Raw genomic sequence first — 19,445 nt, 5'->3', positions numbered from 1 at the left:
TAGAATATATTATACACACACACACATACACACACATACACACTATATATATATATATATATATATAAACTATATATACTATAAATGAAAATGAATATATATATATATATATATATATATATTTGAAATAGTATGTTGCTCCTTTTCACAAAAGATTTTAGTCAAGTGTTTAAAATATTGCTTTTATGGCTGCCTGGGTGGCTCAGTCAGTTAAGCATCAAACTCTTGATCGCATGGTTCCTGAGATTGAGCCCTGTGTTGGTCTGGTCTCTGCACTGACAGTGTGGAGTCTGCTTGGGATTCTCTCTCTCTGCCCCACCTCCCCCACTCATGCTCAGTCTCTCTTTCAAAATAAATAAAAGACATTTAAAAAGTCTTTAGGACATCTTTATCTCTTGGTATGCTGGTATAATTATTATAGTTAAAAAATAAAAATTTCAGCCATGAGTAAAATAATAATATGTAGTAAAGATAAAAAACTGTGTTTATGAAATAATTTCAGAACCTTTGCAAACATTTATGGACCAGTGTTGCTGTGAGAGCAAAGGGCTGCTGTAGAATGCAGGGGTAAAGGGAAGTGATTCTCAGGATAACAATTCCTTCTTCCAGTGGCCAGAAAGCCTGGTAATCATGGGGTTCTCTGTTCATAGAACCTCACCTCTGCTATCTCTGGCTCACTGCACTTTAGGTCAATCAATTGCCAAATATGCATAGAACTCTTGGGACTGTCTACCAGGAGTGTGTGTGGGGGGGAGGGGCTGTAGCAAGCACCAATGCACAGCATTTTACTGAATACTAACTAGAACTCTTTGAGGTAAACTTACTTGCAATTAAACAGAGGCTTGGAGGAGCTGATAATGATCGTGATGGTGATAATGGCTATGTCTGTCCCAGGTTGGGTTCTCTGAGATGGTGGTTAGTACATGAAGAGTTTATTAGGAAATTCCCTTTGGATCAACAACTGTGAGGGGATGGGGCAGGAGCATGATGAGCAGAGGTCACGGTGTGACAAAGTCCTATCCTATCTAGTCTGTCTCTTTTTGGGTGGAAATAACCAGGTCTGTACTTTGAGTAGTCATTGGAGGGGGGCCTTGTGGGAAGGTCATGCACTTGGGGAAGGTTCTCCTTGCAGAAGAGGAAATTCCTGAAGGCTGGCTTCAAATAGCACTGCCAGTAGCTAGGCAAGTAAGTGTTTCCTTGAAGAAGAACACAACCAGCTCGTCTCTATGTCTACCACAATTTGGGAATTAAAATGTATAAGTACTTAAGAAGGATTAATGGATTTAATACTAATAGCAACCCAGTAAGGTAGGAACTCTTTTTTTTTTTTTTTTATCAGGTGAGGAAAATGAGGCTTATGAGGATAAGCAAACTGCCCTGGGTTGCACAGCAGAGAAGTGGTAGCGTCCAGATTTGAACTCTGGTTACCTAGACTTGTTTTCCTGCAGTTCATCACCCACACAATGAGAGCTACAGGAAAGTACAGGGAATTGTTAATATCCTGAAAAAACAAACTCTCCAGTTATACATATAAGAATAACATCCTTGATAAACAAGAATGCAAAATATGGCATGTTGCAATATAAAAACAGCAGGGAATAGGAGTCAAATGATTTCAGTTTGAATCCACCATGGCAGACAGGGATGCTACATAATGGCACAAGTTGAACTTACATGCTTCAGGGATTCAGAGGAGCTCAGTGAGGACTGGAAGACCATGGAGGAAGGGGTATTAGGCTGGGCTTTAAGAGTGGTGCTGGGGAAGGAAGAGGAGGAGAAATGTTAATAGGAGAAACTGGTGAGAAGGTTTACAGGTGGAGAAGGCACAATGACTTTCTTACCAAGGTCTTAGACATTCCAAATGCCATCTCATGAAATCACCTCACAGCCAACTAGGTAGGTGCTGTTGCCATCCTCCATTTTCACATAAGAAAACTGGGGCTCTGAGAGGTTATGAGATATGCCTTCTGTTGATAACCTCTGTGGTGGAACAAGGATTTGAACCCAAATCTGGAGAATTCTAAATTCCCTGCTCTTACACTAGTGTCAGGCTAATGTGTGCTCCATATGTGTCCATAGCACATCTGTTAGGAAAAACAGCAATCGTGAGGGGGGAGGTGAATCCAGTGTTTAGCTGGTGAGTCTCTCTTCTTGTTCAAGTAGCATTTCCATGGGTGTTTAGAGTCTGGACTGTTCGGACAGGGTCTGTGCAGAAGGGGGCCTTTCCTATTACCCATGTTTCCCCCTTCTCTAGTTTTATCCATCATTTGCTTCCCTGTGCTGGGCATTTCCTGGACTGAACCTTTTTTTCTCACATCCATGTGTATGTCTTGCCCTCTGGGCTCAGCACAGAAGGTTTATCTGCCAACCTTGAGGCCTCCCTCAGGCACACAACTGCTGTTTGCAGGGTGGGCACAGGCTTGATTCTGCAATTCTGAACCAATATCCAATGCACAAAAAACTAAACTCAATTCCAAGTGTGTAAAGTTGGGGGCCAGTGGAGAGGGATTCCAGACACAGTTCAAGGCCCCCTTGAAACCTCGGGGGGCTACCTCTAATGTATAGCTAGGATAGAGACAATATTCAAATGTAAAATAGACATAATATTGATAAAACCACCACAGCCACCATGTACTAACCAGTAATAATAATATTGTAATGGTGATAGGAAAAAGAACTAATATTTATGGACAACCTAGACCTCAGCATCCTTGTTGCCTCACATTTCCCTTCTTCTAGGTCAGAATAGTAGAACAAAAGGAAATAGGAAGAACATTTTAACAGCAAGTGCTGCCTGTCAGTATTGTAAGACCATCTGTGGTGCGTGACCATGGAAATACCCAAATGAAACCTGGTGACCACCAGCCAGGCATCGCACATAGGAGTTTCCAGCATTAACTTCAGTTTAACAAAGCTAAGCTAATGTCTAAGCCCCATCCCCAATCCAAAATTCTATGATACAGTGATTTCCTAAATGTCTATTTCCCAACCTGAAGCTGCTCTATCATGCCCTTGAGGACTTAAATGTGGGGTGGATAATGTCATGCCAGTTTCCATGTCTCGAGGTGCTGGGGCAGTATCAGATGTCAGCGCTGTAGGTCCACATTTATGGATACCTATGTGCTCTGTCAAGCAGCGCTGTTGTTCCAACAGATAAACCAGTCTCTGTGTTTGTTTCTCGCCCACTTAGGGAAGTCTGACTAATGGGAAGATAATGTTTTTGAGGTCAAAGTTGCTGAAGCCAAAAGCTACGTTGGTGGAGAACCCCTGTATTAAAGTACACATTGTATAAAATAAGGCAAAGACTGAAAAATAGAATGCAGTTAAGTGTCTGCTTGTGAATGGATCCAAATGATGTTTCCCCCAATCTTTGACAGGGCCTTTCCTGAAAGGTGGACTGTCTTTCAAGTTGGAACAGTGCAACAGTGGCCTTAGCTAAAACAGTAGTTTTAAAGATGGATTTGCATACTGAAGGGGTAACTATAAAGAAATAAAGGACCATGTCCTTAATTTGGTGCCCTGTTCTATGACGAGTATAAGGATAACAGACAGGGTTTTCCTTTGGACCACAATTTTCCATTATCTCACACTATGGTCTAGACTTCAAATCTTTTCCTCAAGTTCTGAGTGGAAATCACTGATTAGGCAAACTGCTGATGTACGAGCAAAATTAGACTGTTTACCATGTGGGAGCTTGCTAATTGCAAGGAAACGTGAGTTCCCAGGCACACTCTCCTTTGTCTGTTAGATGCTGTCTTCACCATGACAGGGAAGTGTGTACAGTCAGGAAGAGCCCAGGCAGGGTGGGGTATGATAATTGGGCTAGTTTCTGTGCTTTGCTTTCCTATGATGAGATGATTCATCAAGAAGCCTCCTTGGCGCTCCATTGTGCTGTGCTCTTATACATCCAGTTAAAAGTCAATGCCGCTATGAAAATGGATCTCCCGCAGAAAAATGGCACATTCATTCATTTAGCAAAGCTTTACTGAACACCTTCTTTTTGTTAAGCATTGGGTTTGGTGCTGAGAATAGAGACAGACATGATTCTCACTAAATTAGCAAAGAGAAAGTGTCCTATACTCAACTATGTCAAAACTATTGTAAGATTATAGTAAAGAAGGATAAAATTCTGAGGAGGTACAGAAGAGGAATGAGTTACTCATGCCTAGGAACTGGGGAAATGCCCAGACAAGGTAATATTTGGGCTGGGTCTTAAAGATGAGCTTTGGAATTTCATTGGCAGAGGAGGGGTTTTGGATAGAAGAGGCATCATGGGCTAAAGCAGAGAGAGATGCAAATGTGGACATTATTCTGGAAGGATCCAGTGGTCCAGTGATGGTCATGGATCTATAGGCTATTACATCTGAAAATGGATTTGCAAATGATCTAGTTCAATAGCTTCTTTTACAGTTGAGGAAACCACAGGCAGGAATGCTGGACTGACTTCTCCAAAGTCTGAAATTGATCTGCTCAGTTCCTTCTCACCAGCTCTCTGTGTACTTGCATCTACCATTCTTTGGATATATTTATGCGATGGATGGAGTTACTTACATCTTATATCAGTGTGCTTTGCACTGGCTTTGTCCCCTTGCCAAGTCTACAAATAGCATTCTCTTAGCTCTTCTACATTAAATATATCCACCAGTCCACCAATCAACCAGTCTATCTATCAAAAATGTATATAGAAACTACCAGTCCACCAATCAATCAGTCTATCAAAAATGTATATAGAAACTACCATGCCTGGAACTTTATACACTATTTGTTTATTTCTTCTGCTGTTTGGATCTACTCATTTCTTTGTGTTGCTTATCCTTAAAATGCATTTATTCTTGATTGATATAAGATGTGAATATCTGAATCGATACTTCAACATTTCAATGTACTGAGAAACATAGGTATTTCAGAGCCAAAAAGATGCTGGGATATAACTTGTTTATGTGTGTTCCAGTTTATTCATTTCCAAGAAAACTAGTTTTAAGACCCCATTCCATCACCATTACTCTGAGTTAATTAAGATGAGAACAATGAGAATTCATTTCTGACAAACCCTTGCCACCTGCAAAAGAAAGTTGCCTATGCCCTATTCTGGAATCTGGGAGTTTGGTTGCCTGTAGCAGGCAGCACACGATTATTATGTGAGTCCCCTGATGCTTCTCTTCTGGACCCTCCCCTGTGTCCTCAACCTCACTCTCACCCAGCCTGGCCACAGTTACAAGGTTGTCCAGCTGTAGACCTGGTCTCTCTTCTCTGCAGACCTGCAGTGACATGGGCTGATTGCATACACAAAGATGTCAGAACAAATAACTACGTCTGGGAGCTGTCTGAATAACAGCCTGTGGAATAAAATGCACACGTTGTCGAAGCGATGGGGGAGGTTAGAAAGCAAGGATATCTTGACAGAAAGAGAAAAGTGTTGGAATTAATTCATAAACGTGTTGGATGGAAATTAGCAGATGAAGATTTGCAAAGGGAGTAGAGACAGTGGAAGAGAGAAAAGGGAAGCTAGACAGATGGAGAGGGGGAGGGAAACAGTGGAAAAGAGAGCAGAAGACACAGCTTTATTTCACGGTCTTGCTTTACCCTCAGCTGAAGCAGCCTGTGCTTTTACAGGGATCCCGCTTTGCCTTTTGTCTTGTGTTCCCCTCTTAACCTCCACCATCCTCCATCAGCACTCCTGTTCCTGGCTTTGTTCCAGCCTCCCACCTTCCCCCACAATTGTGCTTTTTGCACTCATGGGATTCCTGATTTCTTGATAAGGGGACTCTTAAGAGGCTAAAAGCACCAAACTTGTGGCTCAGGCATGGTAGGGAGGAAGGACTGGGGCTTTAGAGGAGCTCTTATCTCCTGACACTCGGTCTGTACAGATCACCCACTCTGAACCTCAGGTTTTCAACCTGTCAAATTAGGATTGTTGGCTAGCTGATGTAATTCTGTTATATGCCATTTATCTTAGAATCTGGTATGTTGTATGTATTCAATAAGTATCATTATCATCATCATCATCATTCCTGTCATTAATAACAGCAGTAAGAGTAGTAGATTCTAAATTTTCTCTCTAGTGTTTTATACCTAGTAGTTCAGTCTTTCTGATACAAGTCAAGAGGTCGAAGCTGTGTGTTTAAACTCTGTTTTAGAGCCAAAATGGACACATGCTTCCCTATTTCCATTCCGTAATTGATAGTTGGAGTTTTGCCACATAACAGTAAGTCTGTTGGATGATGTTCCATTCTGGATCATATACAGGCAATCACCCAGTATCATTTTGAAGGAACAATTGAGATTACTACGTGTGATATGAGACAAGACTGCGTTCATTTTTTCCCTCTATTATAAGAGTTTGCCTTGAAGTATCTTCTCTTAATTTCCTCTCCACCTCCCCAGATTCAGGTAGCACTTCTGTACCTGTGCCTGCATACAGTCTCAATGTATGCAGATTCTGAGTTTTTCCTAAAGTAGATGCAGATACGTCCAGGCCGCATGCACAATTATGCTTTTTACAAAGTTATTTTTCACCTCTCTCTGCTCCATTTTATTTCTCTTTCTCTGTGGCTTCAGAGTCCTTGTTTCTCTACCACTCTGCCTTATGGCCTTTTCCTTCCACTTATGAAAGGGAACAACAATTTGCATTTTCCATAAAATCCACTCACACCAACATGTGAACTCTTTTCAAGTGTCTTGTGATTGGAATTCCTTAAACTCTGATTGGGCTTTATTTTTTGAGAAAGAAGTCAGGCATTAGCTTGCCCAAAGTAAAACTATCTGGGGAGGGGTAGAGGTCACTTTTCCTCCCCTTCCTTTTCTATGATGTCCCTGAGAGAATGCACATTTTAATCCTTTCAGTAGGGCTGCTTCAAAGGGCAATTGAGATGTGTAATGGTTAATTTTATGTGTCAACTTGGTTAGGCCACAGTATCCAGATATAGAGTCAGACATTATTCTAGATGTTTCCTTGAAAGTATTTTTTAGATGAGACTAACATTTAAGTCAGTAGACTTTGAGGAAAGAAGATCACCCTCCATAATATGGGTGGACTTCATCCAATTAGTTGAATACCTTAATAGAAGAAAACTGACCTCCCTTGAGAAACAGGGAATTCTACTAGGAGACAGCCTTCAGATTTGAACTGTAACATTAACTCTTCCCTGGGTCTCAAGCCTGCTGGCCTACCCACACACTATGGACTTGTCAGCTTCCATAATCACATAAATTAATCCTTAACACACACACACACACACACACACACACACACACACACACACAGAGAGAGAGAGAGAGAGAGAGAGAGAGAAGGACAGAGAGAGGGAGAAGTAACATATATGCAAAATTCTACTGTGTCTGTTTCTCTGGAGAACTCTGACTCATACAAGATGCCTGGACCTGTCCTCTCTCTCCCCTGTAATTCTCCTTTCTTTCCTTGTCTTCTGCTTTTGTTTTGCCACTTCCTTTCCCTTTATCTTTCCGAAGACTTCTTGACCACTGGAGGAGGGAAAGTCAAACACTGATTTTGTCTTCTCCCTTCTCGGGAAGGGAAAGACTTCTTGCCACCACAGGCAATTTACAGCCCCATGATCCAGGGAGGTTTTTTGTTGTTGTTGTTGGTTGTCTTTTTTTTCCCCCCATGTCTCAGTATTTGTGACACTGAATGCATCTAGTGAGGTAACCCGGAGCTAGGAACTAGAGCAACTGGGATGAGATGAGACAGAATTTTCAGGATTACAGTCAGCAAAATTTTGGTGCTAAGTTAAGAGGTGGGTGGGGGAGCATTTCTGGTGATAAAAAAGGTGGTTTGTAGACAAATCCTAGATATTTCTGAGGCGGTGGTGATGATGCTTACAGCCCAACAGAAATTTAGAGACTATTTCAGCCAATGCACCACAACCTTTTTTGGCCAAAAATCACAATAAAAATACATTTAAAAATGTCACTACACCACAAGTGCACACCCGAGAGCCTGAGAACTCATACAAGTAAATGAATAAAGTCTGCACTCTGTGATGTCATAATACTTTATGAGAGGCTTACTCATTATGCTAAGTGACCATATATCACAGTGATTATGTAAATCACAAGATATGCTTCTGATTAATATGATTATGTTTTATTAATTAGGATATTCATATCTGAAGCCCATCCACCTAACTTGTTAGCCATGTCATACAGCAACTCTTTTCCTCCCATGAAGAGCTTCTCACAATATAAATAATAGTATGGTCCAGCATCAGTCGTATATGGGCACAGAGCATATAATTCTAATTCTTTTTCTTCACCTCAAGGTAAACTGCTATCAGTAAAATCACATCCAATGTCTAAATGAGGATAAATATATTCAACTATGTAATATTTGGTGTGTGACTCTTGAATAGCTATGGTACCTGTGAGATTTCAGAGTAAGGGCTGGAGACACATGACTATTCTTTATTATTTATTAAATAAATATTTATTGAAAATCTGCTATATCCCAACAATATTGTTATGGGCACTGGTGACAGGCCAGGGAACCATGGGGGGGGGCAGGAAAAGACTTAGCATTTTCTACTTAGAGTTTCTAGAAATCACTAGGAGTAATTTTTCTTCTCTATGTATCAGTTTTTTAACCTAATAATACCTTCCTAATACAGGTGTTAAAATAATTATATGAAATTGTGAGGTATATATTCTGGTGTGATGATGATGATGATGATGATTATAATGATGACGAAAGCCACTGTCAGTTTTTAAATGTTGTTTGGTTGGGCAGTTGGGGAACCCGGGTGGCTCAGTTGGTTGAGTACCCGACTATTGATTTCAGCTCAGGTCTTGCTCCCAGGGTTGTGGAACTGAGCCCAGCATTGGGCTCTGCACTGAGCATGGAGCCTGTTTAACATTCTCTCTCTCTCTCTCTCTCTCTCTGTCTCTGTCTCTCTCTCTCTCTTTCTCTCCCTCTCTCTCCCTTGTTCCTGCTCCCTCTCTCCAAATAAAAATATAATAAAAAAATAAAATGAATGCTGGTTGGTTGGTTGGTCTGTCCCTGAGTGGGTCCAGACATAGAACTTCTAAACTGAAACAATTAATCCTAACACATTTATTAATCATTAGCCATGTACAAGATGCTGTGATTAGCACAGGTGGGTCTATGGCACCTCCAGGGAACTCTGACTTCAGACACTACATATCAATATTCAAGTCTCTCAGGCTGAAGTGAAATAAAACAAAACACAGCACTAACCCCTTCCAGACCCATATCTCTGTCTAGTTAGAGCTGCACTTTTTGTTTTCTTTTCATTCACTCAGAGGTGATCTTGAAAACCTGGCCACATCTGCTTTCTGCACTACTTGTATTCCATCCCACCTAAGTTCAGCACCTAACTTCCACAACCCTGCCAGAGAAACTGCTTCTGCCAATGTCTCCAGCATCTTCCACTGTGCGGGACCAAAAGCCTGATTGTCCATCCTTCGCTAACCTGAATTCTCTAGCATTTGACACTGTTAAACAATCCCTTCTTCCTGATTAGACTCCGCCTTGATTTCTATGCAGCTATCAATCCCTGATTTTCCTTCTGTTTTTTAGTTACTCATCAGACTCCTTCATGGGTTCTTCTGCTCACTCCTTAAAATGTTTGCATTGCCCAGAATCCACACTAATGCTATATTCCTTCTAACTCCACTGCCCTTGTTGACGGACTTTATTCTTACCCAGGGCTTCAGCTCCCACTTTTACAGAGGTGATTCCAAAATCTGTAACTGTAAACATTGTCTCTTTCTCAAGCTCAGAACCTAAATATCCTCATGCCAACAGAAATCTTTACTTGGATATTTCACTGGCAGTTTCCATTCGGCATTTATCATTGATCACCCTCCACTCAGTATCAACTCCTCTTGCTGTTTCTCTGATTGGTAACATTATCTGCTCTGCTGCCAACATCAGAAGCCAAGTGGCAGCCTGAATCGTAAAACTTCAGCCTGTAGGAGTGAATTTAGGGCTCACTTCCTTTGATCAGCTTTCTGGCACCCCAAATCCAGTTTAGATGGTCCAACTCTGAGATGCTGAGGCATCCTTGCATACTGTTACTTTAAATCTTATATTGTACTTCAAAATCTGGTTTATTTGCCTTACTAGTCTATAAACTCCCTGGGGGTCGGTAATATATCATATTGTTAGTATCCCCAGGCCCAGTAAATTGCCCAGATATTCAATTAATATTGGTCAAAGAACCCCCAAAACCAAAACCACAACAATGAATGATTGAATGAACTGGTCAACAAAATAAACAATATAAAACAAATTGGCCAATGTGATAAGATTGTGATAATATAAATGCACAAGTTCTAGTTCGTCTCTAAGAACAAGAGAGAGCAGTTTCGTTTTAGCCCAGGTGAAGTAGCATCGGGCTTATTGATACTTACAATGTGTCCAGACCTCTGCTAGGTATTTCATGTAAAACTTGTTCACTTCTTCAAAGAAAGAAAATAATGTTAATGTTGCCCAAATAACCATTGAGGAAACTTGGCCCCAGAGAACTTTGGCCCATTGCTCAAGGCCCCAGCTTCTCCGTGGCAGGTCCAGATTTAAAGCCAGACAGATTGATCCTTCTCTCCTTCACACCTTGGTTCCCTGAGTGGAATGACCCATTTCCCACTCATTACAGTGGAAGCATGAGTGAGACCTGGGAGGAGAAAGACTGTAATAACTCCTATTGAGCTTTTAAAAATTCATTTTAGGGGCGCCTGGGTGGCGCAGTTGGTTAAGCGTCCGACTTCACCCAGGTCACGATCTCGCGGTCCGTGAGTTCGAGCCCCACGTCGGGCTCTGGGCTGATGGCTCAGAGCCTGGAGCCTGTTTCCGATTCTGTGTCTCCCTCTCTCTCTGCCCCTCGCCCGTTCATGCTCTGTCTCTCTCTGTCCCAAAAATAAATAAACGTTGAAAAAAAATTCATTTTATGGTTTGTAGTTCTCACTATAATGTTTTTTTGTTATTTGATTTCTAGAACTATATGTTATTTGATTTCTAGAACTCATTACTAGTAAGTAATGAGGCTTGTGGAAATTGGTCCCTTTAAAGGAGTCTCCATTTTTTCTAGAAGGAGGTACTTTAATGTGGTTGATGCTTTGTGATGTCCCACTCTTGGTGAGTTTGGGGGCCAGGGAAGAAATGAGAGCATAGTAAAGAGAGTCTCTGGTGGGGATGGGGTTGGACCCTCTGCTGTCCACCTCACTGACTTTCTACAGATTATGGATAGTGGACATCAGTTCTCTCATGCAGCAAATATTTGATATTTACTCTGTCCCAAGCTCTAGTCCACAGTAGAGGAATCAGGGATGACAAGACAGATATCCTGCTCTCACGGACCTTGCGTTTCTAATGGAGAAAGATAATTAAATGCATATGCACATATGCCACACACACACACAAACACAAACACACACATTTTGAAAAAAAGAGAGTACGATAAGGAGGATGATACATAGACTGGATTCTACAGCTATCTTTAGATCACTCTCTATGTGTTGGGGAACACCTCACCTATATATTTTTACAATGCAAATATTGTGCGCCTTATGTTTTCCTGTTGGCTTTGCTTATTTTAGTTTTTTTGCTGCTGTTTTTGTTCATTCCTTGGGCTATTTTTGTTGTCTCACTTGTTTTGGTTTGGTTTGGTTTGGTCAGTTTTAATAATTTTGGCATAGAGAAGGGGATTTGAATGCTCACTGTCACTGATAGCTGCCATCAGGCCGGGCACTATAATAGGAGATTTCACGTGTATCATCTGTCTTAATTCTCACAGCAACCCTTTGAAGAAGCTCTTATTAACCCTGTTTACAGATGAAAAGATAAAATCACAGTGGAGACAAGTAATATGCCCAAGATCACAGAGCTCATAATTGGCAGAGCTGGGATGTGAAGCATGAATTTTAATTCATGCCCAATATTGGTTCTTTTTACCAGCTCAAGCAGATGAGTACTGTATTAGAAAGGATGTGAAATGGTCTATGATGAAAGAAGAACAGATTAAGATTCAAGTGACCTAAAGTCTGGCCTCAAGTCAGCAGCTGACCAGGAAAACCATTTGACTTATATTTGCTTCATTTGCAGAAGTTCAAAGAGACAACTGGAAGTGAAGTTCCTCATTCCCACCTAGCAATGATCACATAGGTAGCTATTATATGGAAACTGCTTTAGGTTTTACAGAGTTCACTACTTGTGTCTCATTCATAGTATTGTGTTCTGGCATCTGTTTCTACTTCTTGGAACTTCCTTGACCCTAGAAACTGAAGGCCCAGTCAGTTCTTACCTCCCTGATCACTAGCAAACATTTCTAGTTTACTACACCTCCAGGTCCTGAGGACCTTGAGAGAGACACCTTCTATAGGCTAAGTTACAAAGCCTCCTTGATCGTTCCACCCCACTGGGTCCTTACTGATTTAGGTAGGTTTCTGTAATATAAATAAGCATCATGCATGGGCTTCTTACTTTATGTTTATTCCTAATGCACACACAGAGCAGCTGGGTACAATTTTTTCTCAGATAAACACAAGCTGTAAGTTTTCTTTATTTATGAATAACACACAGTTTGAAATTGCTTTTACAACTGGATACAAATTTCATTAGGCAAATTCAGATATTTCTGTTGGATCCAGAATTCCCCCAAAGTCATCCTTTCCTAGGCAGCTTCTCCACGGTAAAATAAAACCTTATTAATAACCACTTTTGATCTGTAAGTGATCTTTTGGTGACTTATAATTCTAAATTGGCTCTTCTTTGAAATCATAGAAATACCTATCCTGTTTCCCATATTACACACACACACACACACACACACACACACGACCTTCAAACAAGTTGGGAATTTGCCTGTTCTGCACCCTACAGCTTATCTGTCCACATAACCACTTCAGGGAAGAAACTTGTGCATGGGGAGAATTAGGCACTTTGTATAGGTAATAAGAACTAACATTTATATTGAGTGCTTACTGAGTGCCAGACAGGATGCTGATGACATTACATGCAGTATTTCATTTTAACACTCACAAATACTGTATGTACTCAATATTATCATTGTCTCTATTTATAGATGGGAAACTGAGGATTAGCAAAGTTAAGAAAATTATAAAAAGTCACACAGAAGTATGTATTTAGAGGTAGGATTCAGACAGACTCCAGTGTCCCTGTTCTAGTCTTACTACACTTTAAAACAGAGGCTTTCTTTCAATTGACCTAGATCATGGTAGACACATGACTTAAATTTGGGCCATTTGACTCTTATTAAGGGGAAGTGAGCAGCATGTTTTCAAAAAATGGACTGATAACTTCATGGCCTCATTCTGAGTCAATCCTAAAATCTACTCTCAAGAGTTCAAATGTAGCTGAGGAGAGGAAATAAACTAAGAGACAAATTGAAATCCATGGGATTGCTTAGATTCTGAAGCTTAAGATTAGGGGGGCTGTTTCTAATATACAAACAAAGGCAGAGGGGTTCCTAGATCTGGGATAAGGGTTCCATGGATAACATGCCCCCCAAAAGAATTTTACCACATCTTTTAAAATAGTAAGCTTGGAAGTAGGTTTCCTATGAGATGCTAGTGTTGTCCTCATTCCTGTATAGTAAGCTTCAGACTCTTTTCTCCCACTGTCGACCTCATATCTCCATCTGACGGTCTTAAGGAGCTTTCTATTCACTCTTTCAACTCCTGATTCTCAAAATCTATTCCTTCTGGAAACATCCCCTTCACAGGATATTGTACCACCCAATATCCAGTTACCAGCCAAAACTTAGAAGTCATCATCAAACCCTGTTTCTTTCTCAATCCCAAAATCCAAACTCTCAGAAAGTCCTAAATGCTGTTCATCCAAATGCTGTTCATCCAAGATATACTCCTTACATTTTCATTTTTATTATTTTTTAAATTTTTTAATGTTTATTTATTTTTGAGAGAGAGAGAGAGAGAGAGAGAGAGATTGAGAGAACATGAGCTGAGGGTGGGCAGAAAGACAGGGAGATACAGAATCTAAAGCAGGATCCAGGCTCCCAGCTGTCAGCACAGAACCTAACGTGGGGCTCAAACTCACGAGCTGTGAGATCATGACCTGAGCTTAAGTCAGATGCTTAACTGACTGAGCCACCCAGGTGCCCCACATTTCCATTTTTTCTGTCATCATTGCTACCACCATTATTTCCTTCCTGTTCTACTCTTGAAAATCTCCCTGCTTCCATTCTGTACCCTTGCAAACCATTCTCTACATGACAACCACATTTCAAAACTATCATTCAGTTCATGTCACCTCTCTGCTTTAAGTTTTCCGAAGTGACTGCACTGCATTGGATCCACCTCTGCCTTTTCTATTGTAAATCACCATGAATATCAAGATGTCTGTAGATCTGAATCAAATCTCTAGTTTGGACATGGGACATTTATAATCTTTCACTCATGTCTTTCTACATGTCACAAGTTGTTATCACAGGAAAGTGGTCGTTATATTGTATAATCATAGTTTATGATTACGAAATGCATCCAAAGTGCTGAGTTCTTTCGTGATGTGCTACCCATATTGTCTCATTAATTGTCACCTTGTATTAATCATGTTTTTAGTATTTTCTGTATTTTATGATGCCTTGACATCTGGGAGGCTTGCTAATACTGGATAAACTGCCCCTTCTAGGGTTAGCTAATTCCTAGAAGCAAGCAACTTGCCTTCAGCATGTCTTTTATAGGCAAACCAATCAAGTATGAGCCCATACCCCAAACCACCTTTTTTTTATCCAACTGTTACACACCAATATATTTCCTCTGCCCTAACTCACCTCAGGAACACTAGATACTACCATTGTAGCCCAGAGCCTGCCAAAATTACTCGAACAATCTGATCCTAAGCTTGCTCAAACTCACCAACCCTGCCTCACCCACTCCTTCTCATGGAGACTGCAGCTGAGGCTCTGGGCTTTTGCTTTCTCTTCTTCTCTTGACATTTCTCTTCTTGACCCACCCTAGTGCTTTCGTTCGTGGCTCTGCACATCCTCTCCTCTTGGGAATGATAAGAAATAAATAAATTCTTTCAAGGAAGCTGTCTCCATGTCTATCAGCATACTAGATCTCAAAACAAAATCTTGGGGAAATTTCAAGACATCCCCACCCCCATAAGATAGGTATTAATAGGTACCAGTCACACAGCTGAAGGCTTGAGGAATCAGTATTCAAAGAGACAATCCAAATTCAGAACACTCTTAGTCAGTACTCTTAATTTGTCCTCATACAATTTGTCTTCATGTATGTGGATATATATCCAAGAGGGGTTTAATTGGAAGTCTCCCCATCATGGTACTCAAGCAAACATTTCTTAGAAAACCCCCAATATAAACCACTGTAGTGCTTGTTCATTGTGAACCTCACCTCTGTTTTCTTTCCCATTCCAAATTGGTCGGGCTTCCTACTCTATAATTGGAATAAAGGCCCCTAGCAATGCCTTACACATGAGTGAAATCTCCCCTACAAAACTGCAGACTGGCAAAGATTAACATAAGGATTAGGTCACTGCAGTCATTTCTCTGATTCACTAGCTCTTGAATTCAGCCATTTATTCACCCACAAATATTGAAGTTGGGAAGCCAGCTTACAGAGGAGAGCAAACACAATAAGCCCTGTTCTCTAGAACTCCAGATACCCATAGTTGGGGAAAGCCAGCCCAGCAAAACACAGATACTTATCCCTTCCTTAAAAGAAATATTTATTACATATTATTAAGAATATATATGGGGCACCTGAGTAGCTCAGTGGGCGTGGCCGACTTCAGCTAAGGTCATGATCTCACAGTTTGTGGATTTGAGCCTCCTGGTAGACTGTGCTGACAGCTCAGAGCCTGGAGCCTGCTTAGGATTCTGCGTCTCCCTCTCTCTGCCCCTCCCCTACTCACGCTCAGTCTCTCTCTCTCTCTCTCTCTCTCTCTCTCGCTCTCTCAAAATAAACATTAAAATAGTTTTTAATAAAAAATAAAAAAAAGAATATATAATGTCTTGCTTCAACTTATCTCTGCTGCTCTTCTTTTCTTGTCTCTTCTGTTCTTTTCCCAGCTGGACTTATTCCCCAACAACTTTTCCCATTTCAAACAATCCTTCATAGATTAAATTAGCATTTAGCAACAGCCCCGTTTGCATCTCCTGAGAAGCACTAGGACCAGACCTACAGGTGCATGAGTAGGAAATATCATCTGAGCCCACTACAACCAAGTGGCAAGTGCTGACCCAACCCCATGCCACCATCCCTCAGGGTTCAAGATACAAAGTATGTAATTGAAGAAAATCATAAGCACAGTCTTATGTTCTCAGCATTACTCAGGTTAAAGCACTGAAAAAAGGCTTTCCAGTCTGGTGATAATGGATAAGAGCATCTCAGAGTTTAGAGGATTTCATATAATGTGTATACAGAAAACCCAGGTACACTCAAATCTTAAGGAAAGATGTATGCCATTAAAACTGGCAGGTGGGGGGCGCCTGGGTGGCGCAGTCGGTTAAGCGTCTGACTTCAGCCAGGTCACGATCTCGCGGTCCGGGAATTCGAGCCCCGCGTCAGGCTCTGGGCTGATGGCTCAGAGCCTGGAACCTGTTTCCGATTCTGTGTCTCCCTCTCTCTCTCTGCCCCTCCCCCGTTCATGCTCTGTCTCTCTCTGTCCCAAAAATAAATAAATGTTGAAAAAAAAATTAAAAAAAAAACTGGCAGGTGGTTCCAAAGTAAGTAGTTTGGGTGCTTTTTGAGGTCTGAGCCTCTCTTCTGGGCATCTTTTCTCCTCCCAACATTGTAGCCCAAGAAATCAGGATGAGTGTGCTGCCTAACTCCTGCCTTCATTAATATCTCCTCTCTGGAAAGGAGACAGTATGTGTTTTTTTACTATATTAAAAGATATAAAGCATACATAGCAACACTGGTGATATGTATTCTTTTTTCCTGAGGTGTAATGCTCTCATTAAAAACTTTAAGCCTAAGAATGTATGTGGGCTCCCATTTTACAAGGGAGGATAGGGCAGTATTTATTTGTGTTCAGTCCCTCATAACCAAGAGCAGGTATGATGTCTTTGTATCCTTAAACAGCTAAAGTAATGAACAAGAGTTTAAAGCTTATTTTTGAATTAAATTCCATTGTTCAGAGCCCTGCCTAATTTAACAAAAGGATGTGAGAAAGAATAAAGAAAATGCACATAGCAATCATTAAATTATGATATAGGAGTATAGGCTATGCTTCTGTCAGGTATGAAGTGGCTTCTGCCAGGAGCAACAAGAAAAGTGACGGGAGAGGCCCAAAGAAAGCCTGAGCACTCTGGTTTAGAACTGAACTAAATTAATCTAAGCCCCAAAGAAACTGATAAGTTGGCCTTCAGGATAGCCTATCCACCAAGTCCCCTCCCAATACCATAATGGGGCCAATTCATGTTGAGAGCATAAAGCCATAGAGTTTCTGAAAATCAACTCTAATGCTTTTTAGGATTTCCATGTGTTTTTCCTATCTCTTACTTTTTTTTTTTTTTCAATAAAATACTTGAATAATAAGCATGGAGTAGGTTGTGGACCATTCTGTATGTTGTACAGTAAGAAGAAATTCAGAATTGCCAGTTTGGGAGACAGAGTCTGGAGCCAGGCATAGCTCAGAGGTGGGTCATCTGAGCAGAGAGCGTACTTCATCTTTTTACAAAAGCTTCGGGGAGCTCTGCCATAGTATTGTATGCAGCTTGGCGGGGTGGCAAACAGCGACAGTGGCGAACACGCACACACCAGTTTAGCTACCTCCTAGGAAATGATGTTCAGTTCTCCAGGGCAGGGTCTGCCAACTTCTGCTTGAGCACAGGGAGGGAAGGTGCGAGCATCAATTTTTCATTTGCTGCTCCCCCCTGCCCCCCCCCCCCCGCTACTGAACTCTCTCTTCCCTCACTCCCCTCCCCTGCCCCCCCCCCCCACTCCGCCCCTTGCAGGAGAAGCCACCGAGAGGGGCGCGGCATCCTCTCGGCTAGCTTGAGTGTCAGGGGGAGAGCGGAGCCGGCTGCTGCACCTGCCTCCCGCCGCTCCGCGATACAGCCCGTGTGGGCGCGGCAGGGGTTAAGGTGGGCGCCCGCGCCCCGAGCCCCGCGCCTCGCGCCCACCCGCCGGGATGAGCGCGCAGTCACCCCGCTCGCTCGGCGCCGGCCCAGGAGAAAGTGGCGGTCAGTGATGGAGCTGCTGCCATGACAACCCAGGCGGTCTGGGCCCGCGCGCTTCTGGACTGCTCCCGGGAGGAAGGCTGCGCGGAGGCCGGGGGCGGCCTCTGAGCGTGGCGTCCGCGCGTCCCCGCGTCCCGTGCCACGTCCCCGGAGGAGGCGGGGGCGCCGTCCGCCAGCTCCCCGTGCGCCCGGAGCCTGCGCCGGGCGGCGCTCCGCGGGCTGGCGACGCGGGCCGGGCTGGCCACCAGTCGCCGCCCGGGCTGCGGTGGAGGACGCCCACGGCACCGACGGATCCTCGGGCTGAGACGGCCGCCGGTCCCCGCGCTGGAACTTTTTGCCGCCTTTGGGTTCCAGATTCGAGACTCGGGCTGGTCTATAAATACATCTATACATGTGTGTGAGCTAATAAAACATTTTCTCCTCTCCTTGAAGCGGCAGCTTTTAGGACATCTCTTTTATGTCAGAGACACTTGCCTTGCTTCTTTGGGTTATAAACTTTTGATGCCAGACCTCTGCAGAACGTGCCCAACTGAATCTTAAAGTAGCATCTTGAAGAGAGAGGCAGAGAAAGAGCAATCTGTGACCTTCATCCCTGCACCTTCCTTCTTCCTCTCCCTTCCCGGCTGCATCCCTCTTCCCCAGGGGAGCGTCAAGAAAGCTCTTTTTGGATGCAGGAGGGGGCATCTGGTTCTGCTAGGCTGGAAAGCTGAGGCAGGATTTGAGGAAGAATCATTAGACTCCGGAGAGCCTGGACTCGTTTCTCCTCCTTCCCCCTCTCTGCTTCTGGCTTGCTCCATCCCCTTTCCGTCTCCCCACATCACCGCCAGAGACCCGCTGGTGTGCGGGGCGGGGGACAAGGACCGTGCCTCTGCTGGAGTTCTGGGAAGTTGTGGCTGTCGAGGATGGGGGTCTGTGGGTACCTGTTCCTGCCCTGGAAGTGCCTCGTGGTCGTGTCTCTCAGGCTGCTGTTCCTTGTACCCACAGGAGTGCCCGTGCGCAGCGGAGATGCCACCTTCCCCAAAGCTATGGACAACGTGACGGTCCGGCAGGGGGAGAGCGCCACCCTCAGGTAGGGAGCTGTACTTCAGCGGGGGTCTGAGCCCCTTGGATGTGAGGATGTGGGTAGGGGCCAGCCAGACAGGAAGAAAGAGAGAGAGGGAACATAGGTTTGGGTGGGGAATTGGGCGTGTGAAGGGCCTTTCTGCAGCCCCAAGAGTTGTCCACTTGAAGACTGTGCCTGCCAACACCTATTTTCCTGGACATGTTTGTCATTTGTTCTGGCTTTTC

General features: G+C 42.9%; 1 protein-coding gene across 6 annotated transcripts in view; it reads left to right on the top strand.

The window, feature by feature from the left end:
- Nucleotides 1-19,445, top strand: part of OPCML (opioid binding protein/cell adhesion molecule like) — a 1,071,706-nt gene that overhangs the window by 549,257 nt on the left and 503,004 nt on the right. For 4 of the 6 annotated variants that reach the window (XM_043579852.1, XM_043579849.1, XM_043579851.1 and 1 more), the window contains exon 1: nucleotides 18,558-19,227. In XM_043579852.1, the coding sequence (XP_043435787.1) occupies nucleotides 19,061-19,227 (167 nt within the window). In that variant the 5' untranslated portion in view covers nucleotides 18,558-19,060. The other 2 variants (XM_043579853.1, XM_043579850.1) reach the window with 2 other exon arrangements.

This window comes from Prionailurus bengalensis, chromosome D1, assembly GCF_016509475.1.
Source record: "Prionailurus bengalensis isolate Pbe53 chromosome D1, Fcat_Pben_1.1_paternal_pri, whole genome shotgun sequence".
Classification (NCBI taxonomy): domain Eukaryota; kingdom Metazoa; phylum Chordata; class Mammalia; order Carnivora; family Felidae; genus Prionailurus; species Prionailurus bengalensis.
This window is presented reverse-complemented; position numbering and strand designations above follow the sequence as displayed.